This window comes from Leptosomus discolor, chromosome 6, assembly GCF_034619465.1.
Source record: "Leptosomus discolor isolate bLepDis1 chromosome 6, bLepDis1.hap2, whole genome shotgun sequence".
Classification (NCBI taxonomy): Eukaryota; Metazoa; Chordata; class Aves; order Leptosomiformes; family Leptosomidae; genus Leptosomus; species Leptosomus discolor.
This window is the reverse complement of record NC_141396.1, coordinates 63,628,757-63,641,959: the sequence shown is the minus strand read 5'-3', so window position 1 is coordinate 63,641,959 and position 13,203 is coordinate 63,628,757. Positions and strand designations below refer to the sequence as shown.

At 41.4% G+C, this 13,203-nt stretch overlaps 1 protein-coding gene across 1 annotated transcript in view; it reads right to left on the bottom strand.

The window, feature by feature from the left end:
* Positions 1-1,359: 1,359 nt before the first annotated feature.
* The window catches only part of NKTR (natural killer cell triggering receptor), a 40,999-nt gene continuing 29,155 nt past the window's right edge, over positions 1,360-13,203 (bottom strand). Inside the window, exons 9-16 of the mRNA XM_086466481.1 lie at positions 12,735-12,890; positions 11,474-11,561; positions 8,602-8,747; positions 4,648-7,590; positions 4,312-4,407; positions 3,792-3,851; positions 3,111-3,209; positions 1,360-1,485 (exon numbers count right to left, since the gene is read on the bottom strand). Coding sequence (XP_086322607.1) covers positions 1,407-1,485; positions 3,111-3,209; positions 3,792-3,851; positions 4,312-4,407; positions 4,648-7,590; positions 8,602-8,747; positions 11,474-11,561; positions 12,735-12,890 — 3,667 coding nt within the window. The 3' untranslated portion in view covers positions 1,360-1,406. The remainder of the gene's footprint in view (positions 1,486-3,110; positions 3,210-3,791; positions 3,852-4,311; positions 4,408-4,647; positions 7,591-8,601; positions 8,748-11,473; positions 11,562-12,734; positions 12,891-13,203) is intronic.

Here is a 13,203-nt window from a genome sequence, read left to right as displayed (position 1 = left end):
GAAAACTATGATAATACAACAGGACTCATTAGCTCTCATAAAGCTACGTTAGTCTGGGTTTGCACTACGGACCCCACTTTTCAGGTTACATTATGTCATTAAAAAACCGTTTCTTAGTCCGCAACTTTCTAAACACTGAAAAGCTTTACAAACTGTTTTAAATCAACTCAGAATATTGCAAAAATTACTCAGTGCTCGTCAGCTTAAATCTACGGGGGTTTTTTTGCAAACCATTCACCTGTGACATGGAGTCATTTTTGGTATTAAACTTCACTTTGAAAGTATTGTCCATGCTTTTGATCAGGCATACCAGTATTTTTAGAGTCAGATCACTTTAAGAATACATAGTTCCCTATCTGCAGTATCAGTATCTGCTATTCCCCATGGCAAGCGGGATATGTCTCCAGCCATTTTATAAAGGAACCATTATGGTTTGTTTTCTCAAAAAAACTATCATCATGTCAGTTTAAAAAAGAGTGTTTTGAACAAACTCATGATACACTCAACAGTTTACAACATTCAGCTTCGAAACGTGAAGTAGGCCAAGCGCTGTAAGACGAAATGAAATTTGAAAACTGTTTAGAAACACTTTTTCAGAGACTCTTAAGGACACTGCTGTTTATCACAAACCTCACTTTTAAACATAAAAGTTTAGACAAGTTGGACAGGAAGATCCAAACCCCTTCCTCGCTTTGCTCACTGCCTGTCCGTTTGACAGCTCCCCTCCGTGCACAGTCCCCCCCCGCCTTTCCCGCAGGCCTCTGCACTGTCCCAGCACAGAGAGGATTAAGACAGAGCGGCACTTTTGTTTTTCCCCACCCAGCTGCGGTGGAGAGACCGTCCACGACCAACAACCGACACACACGACAGCAGGGAACCCAACTTCCCGCATGAAAAAAAAAAACCCCAAGTATTTTAATAACCTAGAAATGGCAGCTTTTGTAAGAGGTTTTCTTCACAGTTTTAGAGTTGCTAGCACATATTTAACAGTAACAGGCAGAGAGCCCTAAGGTGTGGATAAACCTACTTGCAGACAGCACTGACTGCTGCACCCAGAAAAGCAGCGGCAGCAAATTCACCCCAGTGTCATCCACGGCTTGGAAGATTCAATTGAAGGAAACACAATTGGTTTGGTTTCTTTGTTGTCTGTCATCCGCCATCCCCACCCCCCCCCTATTTTGTAAAAGTAGCAATTGACGTAAAAAAAACAATAATAAAAATAAATCCACCGAGTGGAGCTCAGGACTTCTCTCCGGAAGGACACGGCCACGCGAGCTCGCTGTCGAAGCTGCAGCTAACCCCGTGAACACCCTCAACGTCACTCGTGGCGCTGCCAAAACAGGTTCTGTAACGTAACACTGCAAAAATTATGAAATACAGTTTCCGTCGTCAAAGAAGCATTTTTTTCAGCTGTATCTGCTGCTTTCACTGGGGCTTCGATTGTTTGAGTAGCTGCGATCACTTTCGCTGTCAGAGCCGTAAGATCTACAAAGGAGAGATTAAAAATGCCTCAAAATCGTATTTCCAGCTTCAAGTTCAAAATTGCATTATGTAAAAAAAAACCTGTCACGACACACACGAGACAAGAAGAAAACTCACAAGAAGTCCTTTACAGGATTGTATTTCATAAAACTGAAGGATTCATCGAGGGACACCCAAAATTAAAATAATCATTAACTTTATACAACAAAAACCCTGCGTAACAAGTCAAACCATGTTTGGAACCAGGAAATTTCTTGCTTTCTCTGATACAGCGAAGAAATCATCCAAAATAAGTTTTTAAATGCCGATAACTAATAATAAGATTGAAAAGTCTATTCTAACAAATATAATTTTATCTATTGCAAGTGTTTCTCAGCTAAGATGATTTCGCAAACCTTTGGTTTATATCTTGCAGTTTTTCGTTTGAAGAAGGGCCTTAAGCACCAGGCCCCCTAACAACAACAGGAGTGCCTGCAGAGTGGAAGTTGTAGATTAAAATGTTTCGGCTTATCCAGAAGCCTTCCAACCTCAGCACCTGGCCAACCGTCAAGATAGAGTCCAGATGGTTTCAGAGAAGCCACAGGACATGTTCAAATTACACAGAATAAACGGTCACTACAGATTTTCTAGCCTCGTGCCTGTAAGGAAAGCTTTCTAGATGAGCACGTCCTAATCCAACAGTGTTTCTCTGAAGCTTCCCGACATCCTCAAACAGTGATTTTGTAAGTGTACTTCCACGTTCTTTGTTAATCTCATTAATTTTCCCTCAACCACAAGACGGAAGTTAAATCACTGTCAGAACTAGATGGGGAAATGGGCGAGAGCAAAGCCTGCGGAGAGCTGGGACAATACCGGGGAAAAATGAGCATGAGGACAGCAGGGAATGAAAACTAGAGCAGTCAGAGACCTGCCTGCCTGACCACTGACTAATACATTACGAGGCACAAACCAAATCATCGCTGATATTCAGTATCTACCTGCATCCTGTTCCACTTCTGATCTCCGAAGCGTGCCCACTTACACCTATATAATTCCCCTGGACCGAGTAGAATAAAATTATCCTAAACTCCGAGGCACACTGGATGGGCAGGTAAAATGTTCTTTCAAAGGATGTTTAGGAAGTTTAAAATGAATTCTGGACAGCACTGTAAGTTTTAATTTCTCTTTCAGATGTGGGTGTTTTTTTGTTTAAATCCACTTTTGCAGTCTAACCAAAAAGAATTTACCCTCCAATGGAATTCTTTGCATACCAGGTCGCCTATAATCCCTAACAAGGCGCTCGATTTAAATCTGGAGAGCTAGTTGACTGTCGTTTTTAAGAAACATCTAAAATTATTAAAAAACCCCAAAGGCGCTGATTTTGAATGCATACGTACCATGAACCTGAACTTTCTCAAATCTCTCTCATCCTGGTTTCTTCCCCATCCTCCAATTTAATTATGTCAGAAATTCCCATTTCCTCACTCACACACTTGTTTTAATTTTAATTTCGTTACTTTTGGTAACAATGTAGTTTTTAATGCTGGGGGGGCGGGGACAGGACACAACATGACCATTATGAACATCAGAAGTATGTATGTAGCAAGTTTTTTGGCATAAATACAGAAGTCACGCTCCCAAAACCACACCTGGATCGCCGATCATAACTTCTAGATCTCCGATAGCTGTCGCTCCTTTTACTTCTGCTTCGACTTCTGCTATAGTAACTATCGTACGTGTAGGACCTACTTCAAAGGGAAAAGAAAATAATTGTAAATTTACCGTTTCTTGTCGAAAATGCTATTTGTTTTAAATGTATGTTTGAAAGACAGTCATCTAGAGATGAGTGCTATACAGAAACTACTTCTGAAGGACGTGGCAAACAACAATTCTATAAATGATAAAACTTTTATAGAAGTTTAAATACAAGTATGTTCAAAACAACAGTAAAAACCTCCAATTTATTCATCTAGAAAAGACTTACTAAGCATTTGAGAAGTTTTGCGTTTTCTCTACCATTTGTAGAAGCAGTAAAAAGCTCGTTTCCCAAACTTCTGAGAAGTAGTAACGAAGTGATTCCATTCGTAACTCAATTTTATTTTAACAATAAAAGGGAAACGTGTTCACTGCTATTTGTATCGTCACCTACACCAGGATGATTTGGTTATTTCCAGCTTTTAAAAGCATCTTATGCTGATTTTGCTTTGATTCAAGTTGCTATCATGAAGCATTTTTAAGTACCATAGATAAAGGGGCCTCCTTATACCAAGATATTTTTATAAGAAGTCCATTTATTGCAGAGTTTGTGTAAGATTATGTATAATCCATACCTGGATCGACTGTGATGACCATAAGAACTACTTCTGGACCTACTTCTGCTGTAGGTTCGACTGCCAAAACCAAAAACACGGAGACATTTTAAGTTAATCAGAAACAAGTGCTGAGGAAAGCCAGGGGAGCAGGAGGGGAGGAACATGTCTCACTCAGAACTCCTCATCCCGACTACAAAACGTTACACAAAATTATCTTGCAGGAACAGGGAACTCCGACTATTCCAACTGGCACACTTCAGGCTGCAGTACGCACGGCTACGCCTGTTTCCAGCTCGTTCCGAGCCTGAAGCATCGGACCACTGCGCCCAGTTTTCCGGTTTTCTAACCCCGCTGCGCCCAGTTTTCCCGTTTTCTAACCCCGCTGCGCCCAGTTTTCCCGTTTTCTAACCCCGCTGCGCCCAGTTTTCCCGTTTTCTAACCCCGCTGCGCCCAGTTTTCCCGTTTTCTAACCCCGCTGCGCCCAGTTTTCCCGTTTTCTAACCCCTCCCCAACCCTATCTCCAATCAGAGAAACTTACCTACGGCTCTTGTAACTGTGGTAGGAACTACTTCGACTTCTTGACCGATCTCTACTGTACCATCCTCTGCTTCGGCTTCTTGTGTAGCTTCTTGACCTACAATCAGAGCACAACTTTGAAAAGCACAAAACAGAAAGTGACCGAAGAGAAGAGCACAAGAAAACAGGAAGCAAAAGCATTATAAAACTTTATCTTTTAAGCTAAATATTTATTCCCTACTTGCTCACTGGACACAGTGCTGTTTAAAAGAAAAACCTGAGTTGAAAAACGGGCCTTAAACACACCAGAACTCTCAGGTTAACCCGGCAGGCCGAGGGAACAGCACACACTCCTTACCTGTATGAATAGGTAGAACTTCGGGATCGACTTCTCGAGTGGCTGTAAGACACCGATCTTGTCCTGTGTCTGGATTTCGATCCCGATTTACTCCGTGACCTGCTGAGACTCCTGGACGGGCTATTGTCATCTCTACTTGGAGATTCTTCCTCACTGGAACTTTCCTGGTTCCTTGGCCTTCGATTTAGCCGGGCTGTTTTTCTAACTTCATCAAACAGAGACCCAGGCCTTACTTTATTCTTAGCTTTTATTTCAATTCTTAAACCTGCTGGTTTAGGCTCTGGTGCTGACGCTACGTTCTTAACTTCTGCAGCAGCGCTAACTGCAGCTGCTTGTAAGTTACCAACACCTTGCAAAGGCTTCCATTTATTATCTATCACGCTGCTTTGTGTATTTTCAGCAATCTCACTTTTTAAGCTACAGTCTTTAGCACTAGACACAGGGACGGAGCTATTTTCTGGCCTTCCCGTCTCTTTTTCTTCTTTAATATTAATAAAGTCTATAATACTGTTTCCTAGTTTGACAGCGTCTTGTCCAGGGGTCTCAACCTGCACATCTTTGTTTATACTAGCACTTAAAGCCTGAGGTTTCGCGGTGAGAAGGACAGGAGACAAGACGTCCACATCCACCTTCGCCGGTGAGTTACGATCTGGAGTACAAATCTCCATGTTGTCATCTGTCTGAATAACGTCCTCCAACCCGTTCTGGTTACTTTCCTCAGCTTGTTTCAGCTCGCTCTTGCAAGCAGTCACGCTTATTCCTGAGTTTAAAACACCGGTTGGAGCGTTGGTTTCAAGGCCATCTTTATTGAGGTCGCCGCGCTCCGGTGAGGCACTGCATGGAGTGTTTTTACCCAAAAGGTTTTCATCCACACAAGACTTGTCACCATTTCCCACTTTAACTATTTCATCCTTTTCATAAACTTGGTTTTTATCCTTCATGTCCCTCGTAAGCTGCTTTTCTTTCTTATCATCCTTGGTAACCGGCTTTTCATTGACCTCATCTTCCTCTTCTTCCCCAAACTCCAGGGGGGGCTGCCAATGAAACGTTTCTTTTCTTTTCTGAACTTTGTGTTTCTTTTCCTTTTTCCCTTTCGATTTCTCTTTTGCTTTTTTGGAATGGGATTTTTTAAGAGGTTTTTTCGATCCATGTTTGTGTTTTTTTGACTTTCCTCTCACGTTTGTCGAGCTACAACAAGAACTGTCGGATTCAGAAGACGACAGCTGTTTGCTCGCCTGCCACGTACACTCAGAATCCAGACAGCCTTCTGAAGGATTTGATTGCTTTTTTACCCTTTTGGGAACGCTACGCTCCGTATCAGATCCCGATGTGGCCTCTCCTTCTTCTTTGCCGGAGGAGGGTCTGGAATCTCCCCTATTATGCCTTGCCTCTCCTCTTTCGGAATTGGATTCAGAGTCCCATTTACTGCCCGAATAGGATTTTCGTTTCGTTTTCGCACCACCTCTAGGCTGCTCAGCAGATTTCTCCTTCGCCGCCTTCTTTGTAGCGTGATCAGAATCCCGCTCGCGCTTGGGTTTCTCCTCCCCTCTCTCAGAACTTAAACTATTTTTATCCTGTTTCTGAGTATCTCCTCCTAATTGAAACCGGCCTTCTTTTTCTTGGACTGCTTTCCTTTTGGCTGAATGCTCGCTGTCACTAGAGAAGTCTGAAGATGATAAACTGTCGCTCTCTTTCAGTCCTTGAGAAGACTCATCGTAGTCTTTTGTACACTTGTAAGGGACAGTACTTTCAGAGCTCGTTTCTTGCCTCGCTTTAAGGGACCGAGCTTTTTGATCACCTGATGCTGATTTTCTTTTGTTTCTGTGTTTATCGTCATCACTAAGGGAATAGTAAGACGTTGACTCGCTATAACCTGACCTGTCACTGCGGTATTTGCTCAGTGATGGTGATCTGCCCGAGGAACGCGATTTTGTCCTCGAGCTAGATGGACTTCTGGATCTCGTGTAAGATCTTGAGTACGACCTACTTCGAGAGGACCTGCTCCTCGATCTCATCCAACTATCTGAGCTTCTCTCGCTCCGACACTTGGAATAACCGCTTCGATCGCTATCTGAACTCCTCTGTCGCTTGTGATACGAGGAAGAAGGGTTAACCTCTTTAACCACTACTAAATTGTAACTGGTTTGCGTGGGTATTAAGTGGGTGGTTTTAGCTTTCATTTCCTGAATCCGCTCGTAAGATGGCTTCCACGGTTTCTGCCCAGGTTTCCACCTTGAAGGCGGTGGGCTATCACTTAAGGGTATAACAGGGAGGCTTTCTGGGACAACTGGTGGTATGACAACTTTATCACTCGGGAGTATGACTGCTCTCACAGGCTCAGCAGTCTTGTTCAACTTGTTTTCATTCAACCGCGTTGAAATGTTTCGTGGAGAATTGGAAACTGTCTTTTGATGCCTAGGGTTAGAACTTGACCTTGATCTGCTTCGAGAACGTGATGATTTAGAGGCTGACCTTGATCTAGAACTTCTTCGGGAATAAGATCTTGATTTAGACCTAGATCTGGATCTGGACCTGGACCTGTAGTATGATCGAGTCCCTCTGCTTGATAAAGTCGATGAGCTCTGGTCCTCCTTATCAGATTTAGACCAGTCTCGTCTGGATGAATGTCTAGAAGACAACGAAGAAGAACGAGATTTCCTCTCACGATCACAAGACGATTTTGTCCTCCTGAGGAAGGAATGAGAGGATTCTACATCCGATGAGGCTGATGTTTTCTTTTTTTTTGTTTGCTTGTGCTTCTTGAAATGCTTCTGTTTTTTAGATTTCTTTTTATGTTTCACCTTCTTTTTCTCTTTTCTGTGCTTTTTGTGATGACTAGAGTATCTCACAGTACTTAGATCAGAATAACCGTTATGTGACCAAGATCTCGATCTCCGGGACGCGCTTCTTTCATCCCATCTGCTTGTACACGCATCACTCAACCTAGAAAACAAACAAATAAGCCCCGCACTAAGTGGAAATTCTTCAGAAACTTCAGATAAACCAAGTTTTTCCCCCACCTCCAATGTTACTGATTAAGTTTAAAAAAAATGAACACACACATACCCCCCTTTACTACCAGACAACTGTGTTTTGACTGAGCTTGCTACACTCATTTTAAGATACGGAATTACATCACTACCAAGAAAGCTACTTCTCTAAGAAATTAATCAGCCAACATCAGCAAATTCTGCAAATGGCAGAACCTGTGTAAAGAGATTTAATGTTTCAACTGCCCTAGTCCACAGGACTTTGACCTCTGCAACTACAGGATTCTTAGACCATGTTTAAATACAGATTTTTAAGACATCATCTTGTTTAGTATTCTTTTAGCTGGTACGCTGCAATACAGCGATAAACTGAACGCACTCAATATGCGAAAAGAACTACCAGAAACATTTGCACTTATTCAATAATGATGATATATAATAGTCCTCAGTTTTCCTCTTGAGGTTTATCTATCATAGGTCATATCTAGTATCAAGTCATCGGAAATTCTGGAGAGCTGGCTTCCATCAGAGTTTGCAACTGCAGGAAGAATATATAACAATATAGGGCTGGTGGATTTGATGGTCTTACTCGGTGGCCACAGAAACTATAAAGCCATGTTGGAGGCTGAAGGAAATCTGACATGACTAGCTCTGTGGAAAGCAACCGCAAACTGGACAGGTCGATTAATTACTTCTTAAATAAGTATCCAAGATGGCACCATCAGAAACAACTCTTCGGACCCTTTTCATCTGGTGTACATCTGTGTGTTCATCTGGCGTACGTTAGCAAAACAGAAAGGCTTTAAGAAGTTTTCCACTTCTAATTTTTGGAATTTAAATGGAATGTGTTAACGACAGACATTTACATTTTTTATTCTAACGTGAATGACATGGTACATCTACACAATCTATTAAAGCTTGTGTAAAAACCCAAGACATTCTAAATTTGTAGTAAGGATCTTACTTATCCCCTTTACTCCACTTTTCTCCACTAGGTGGTCTGTACGTTCGCAATCTCTGCATTTCCTCTTTCCAGTGAGGAGGGGTCTCACTGCTTTCATCATCATCGGATTCAGAACACGATCGTGATCGAGGTGGGGTGTGATATCGCTGTGAAAGCAAAGAAAGATCGTTGCACAACATTTTTTTCTTTAAAAGAGACTGGATAACACAGAAAATACACGGTGCCTCTTACACAGGTTTCGTATGCATCTTCGTGACACAAGCCAGACAACATTATCCACAAAAAGTCCATGAATAACACACAAATTCTAGGTTTCCTGACAAAATTACCCACTTTTGGCATGTAAGTGAGTCCGCATTACCTATCTAACTGTGTCCTTTCATACTCTGAGAGCACTTCACAAAGCTTGAGAGGGGCCAGCAGCTAACCCATTTTTTCAAAACATAGAAGGAAGAGGTCATGGATTCCCTTTATGTAACACCTTTTGGAATAACACAGTTACTGCAGACAATCAACTTTTTTTTTCAGGATACTAAAGCACCGATGTTTCACTTCAGTTAGCAGAAGCTAAACTGCTTGTACGAGTTAAGACAAGCCCTATTTCAAAAGTTAACTGCTGTTCAGCTCTTCAGAAAGGGGAATCCAGTTTAAGACACCTTCCAAGCGAAAAAAAAAACCAACCCAAAAAACCCCACCTCTCACAAAAGTGTAATGAAGCTTATAAAATTATGCTTAAGCACAGCATTTAAGTGGGAAATAAGAGCTACTTGTGCAGCTGAGAAAAAATGTCTAATATTGCTAACTCATTATTTTCCATTACCCAGTTGGATACACACTTAGGTAAATTCTGTGAGGAAATTAGATGCTCCTTGACTCAATAAAGAACAACATCTGGATTTTACTCAATTACTTTGAGCCACTTATAAAAGCAAGAGATGCGAGTGTAGGGAAAAGAAAAAAATATATTGGCCCCCTCCAATAAAACCAGAAAGTGGCAAGTATTGGTTTATTCAGTTAATTACAGGCAGAAATCTTTAAGACACCCTGTTTATATAAAAAACCCAAACCTGCCATGAAGATTTGGATCTTCCCGACCCTTTGAGAGGAAGCAACGACTACTTAAAACAAAGCTGTTACAGATGAACGGCATACAATAGGTTGCAAAGGTTTCATGGACCTGCTTAATTCTCTCAAGAGTCTCTCAGAATCTAAGAGGATCCAAAACTACAAAAGAACATTTTGAAAAACATCAAACAAGCTCACCCTGGATGGAAACTGCTGCTAATCAGACTATTAGAGATGGCAGAAAAGTGTTTTTAAATTGCCAGCTCTACATTATTTCTGATATTACTGGGTTTCATTCTTAAATTTTGCCAAAACGGTGCCAAAGTTATGAAAAACAAAACTCAGACGCCCAAATCCCTGGCAAAAGCCAATTCCACTCAGCTTTAAGCTAATAAGGGTTGGTTCTCAAACACTACAATACCTTGGTCCACGCTGCAGGCATCGAAGCTGTTAATTTGGTGGCTTAAAATAAATAATTGCATCATGGGGCTCAGTAGAAAAGTACTTCTCAAGTCCAGTGGCTACCATGTAAGAAAATCATGCTCAGAGTTGTCTGTTAAGACCACTCTAGTGAAGTGTCTTCAGCTACACAGGCACTGATCTCTAGATACAAAGTTTGGAGGTTCCTTTGAGGACTTTCACTTGCAAAAAAAAAAAAAAAAACCAAAACCTGGCAGGAGCAAACCTTGGTTTGGTTTTTTTGGTTACCAAAACGCTGCCTGCCGAATCGACCCAGGAAAACATTCTGAAGGAGGAGAACACGCTCAGTCACAGTGTGCTACAACCTGAAATGCACCAGAATCAAATGCACAATTACAAAAGCTTTTCTGACTTCTCCTTCCTCTTCTGCTGACTGAAAACCAGCAGCGTAGCTGCGCAGTGTTTGGGGCGCTGCGTTGTGGGTTGTTAGAGAAGACACAAGAAAACTTTGCACAACTAAGGCAAAAGTCTTTAGGATACCAAAGATCTGAAGCAGAAATTAAACCTGCACAAACAGTGTCAGTCTTCAGAGAGGAAGGTGGGGAAGGGAAAAAAGGACCAAGCCTGTGCATCTGTAAAAATGCTTCCCTACCAGCACTGCTAACAAGTACTTTCTTGCCCGTGCAGCGTCAACGTGTGAAGTGAGACTTGACCTCAGCCAGGACAGCTGATGAAATCTGACAAACTACATCAAGCAGCTAAAGAAAGGAAACAAAGGGTTGACTGGAAATGTCAAAAAGCAGAACGACTTAAGGGATTCTGCCAAAGTTGCCACCAAAACTGTCGTTTCTCAGCAACGTATGCACAGCCATCAGAAGATGCAAACAGCAGAACTCGGGAAGACAAGCAGCACACATCCGAAAGGGCTGTGCACGCTGCGGGCACTGCAGAACAGCTTTGTTCACTGTTCTGCACGGCGGTCCTAATGCTTAACAGGGACAGCAAGGAAATCCAACGAGTGGAGAGGAGTAAAAGCTCTTGCCATTTCTCATTACTTTAGATCTTGTGGCTCACGTGGGATGAATCTGGCCGAGTTAATTTCAATCTTTAAAAAGAAATAATTTCATTCTCATGAAGACTTCCCGTAGCTGAGGAGCAAGCATTTGTTTTCCCTAACAGTCTTTAAGTTAAAAGACAGTAACGAGAAGGATGGGGAAAAAAAAGGCATTATAAATTAACTACCTGACAACAATAATCTGCAAATCTACAACATGTCAACAATAGTTTAAGCGTCACACAAAGCACCCAAGGAAATTCAAAGCTCAAAGTCAGAGAAGATACTCTTGGCTGAGAGGAAAGAAAAAAAAAATTAAAAATTATTACATACTATTGTGCCTCTTCCTTTGATTTTTCGTCCAGATTTGGAGACCGATGGTTTCTGGTCAGCCAGAACTGGCGCAGCATCAAGAAGCTTCCTACATAAATTAATGAAATATGAGCTTAAATGGGAAAAAAACCCACAACAAAAAACCACACCCAACTAATATTAAGCTAATCAAGCAAAATATTAATCTTATTCATTTATTTTGAGATGTCGCAACTAAGAATTCAGTGAATTCGCCAAGAAATAAAGCAAGACACACACAGTTCTGCAAGGAAAGGCAAACCACCACGCGCTTGTTTGTGTAAGCAATGCTAACAACAAACTTGCAAAGTACTCTGTTAAAGAGGTTTGTGGCTTTTCTGAAGAGGTTAACTTGCGTTTGGTGCCCAAATCACCAAGACAACGCGGCCAGAAGAGTTGTAGGATCTCGGCAGTTACACAACAACGTCTCAGCATAGGGAGTTACGGCAATTCGTAACGGTCTACAGGCCCTACAGCCTTCCTTTGGAGGTAATTCAGCACTTCTTTTTTACAGTTTGTGTAGTATCCTTGAAAAAAGCAGCGACTAAGGCTTTGGAAACCTGAGTAACGTTTCAAGAAAAGGCTTACAGGAGACTGTACCATTAACTGAAACTAAAACCAAACAAACTGATTTGAGAGATATCTGGCGATGTAACGTATTGGCTCACCTGAGCCCAAAAGCAAAGACATTTGATAGGAAAAGAACGTAACTGCAATTTAGCTGCGGTGAAAGACACAGATTGAAAGTAACCTGTGAACTCAGGACTTCCTTTTGATACAAAGAAGAGTATTTTCTCATATTCTTAAAAATCACAGATAGGTCAAAATTCTAGTTGACTGATTTTGATTTCGAACCAGTTTCTTCTCCAAAGAAAGATGAAAATATCACCTCTCCCGAGCTCAAGTCTCCCTTGCAATCAAGTGTTCGCTGTGGCTGACATTGCAAAAATCCTTCTGGAATTATTCACGCACGTTTTTCGCGCCATCTCTAATTGAGTGCAAGGTCATAACACACATGATCCTCAAGGATCAACGAAACCGACTCATTAGACGTCCCTGAAAAACCCTGACACAGGTTGTTTACAAGGAAAACTGTAAAAAAGGACAATTAAATTACCTCATTTAGAAATACTGACACTACAGCCGTCATTTGCTATCGGTATTAGGAACAGGATATTAGCAGGAAGATTTTATGCATAGCTTCCACCAAGTCAACCCAAGAAGAAAGCTCAGTGTTCCTTACGGTTCAGGTTCTACATTGACAACAGGCACATCTCTTCTCAGCAAAAATCTATTTTCAGGCACTGGGGGAATTTCTTCAGGACGTACCACAGGTTTGTCCCTCTTTGTGCTAACATCGACTGCTTTTTCTGTTATATCACTCTTGTCAGAAAGGCTGCTAGGGGGAAAAATAAGTTGATAAATCAAAATTAACCGTCAACCGATAAACACCACTTTTCAAAGCGAATTCCAGAACAAGTCTGTATCACACATCCAACTTTAAGATGGCTTAACCACCAAAACAGGTTTCACTAATGACCCATTTTTAGGCTATAGGAAGGATAGTGCATTACTGTTGGAAAGAAAGTTCTGTTCCCACTTTACAGCAAATTATTTTGCTTTTAATTGGCCACTTTTCATGAAATATTTTAAAAATATAAGCAAATATGTATCAAAGATCTATTATTTGCCTAATGTCTACTTTAACACAG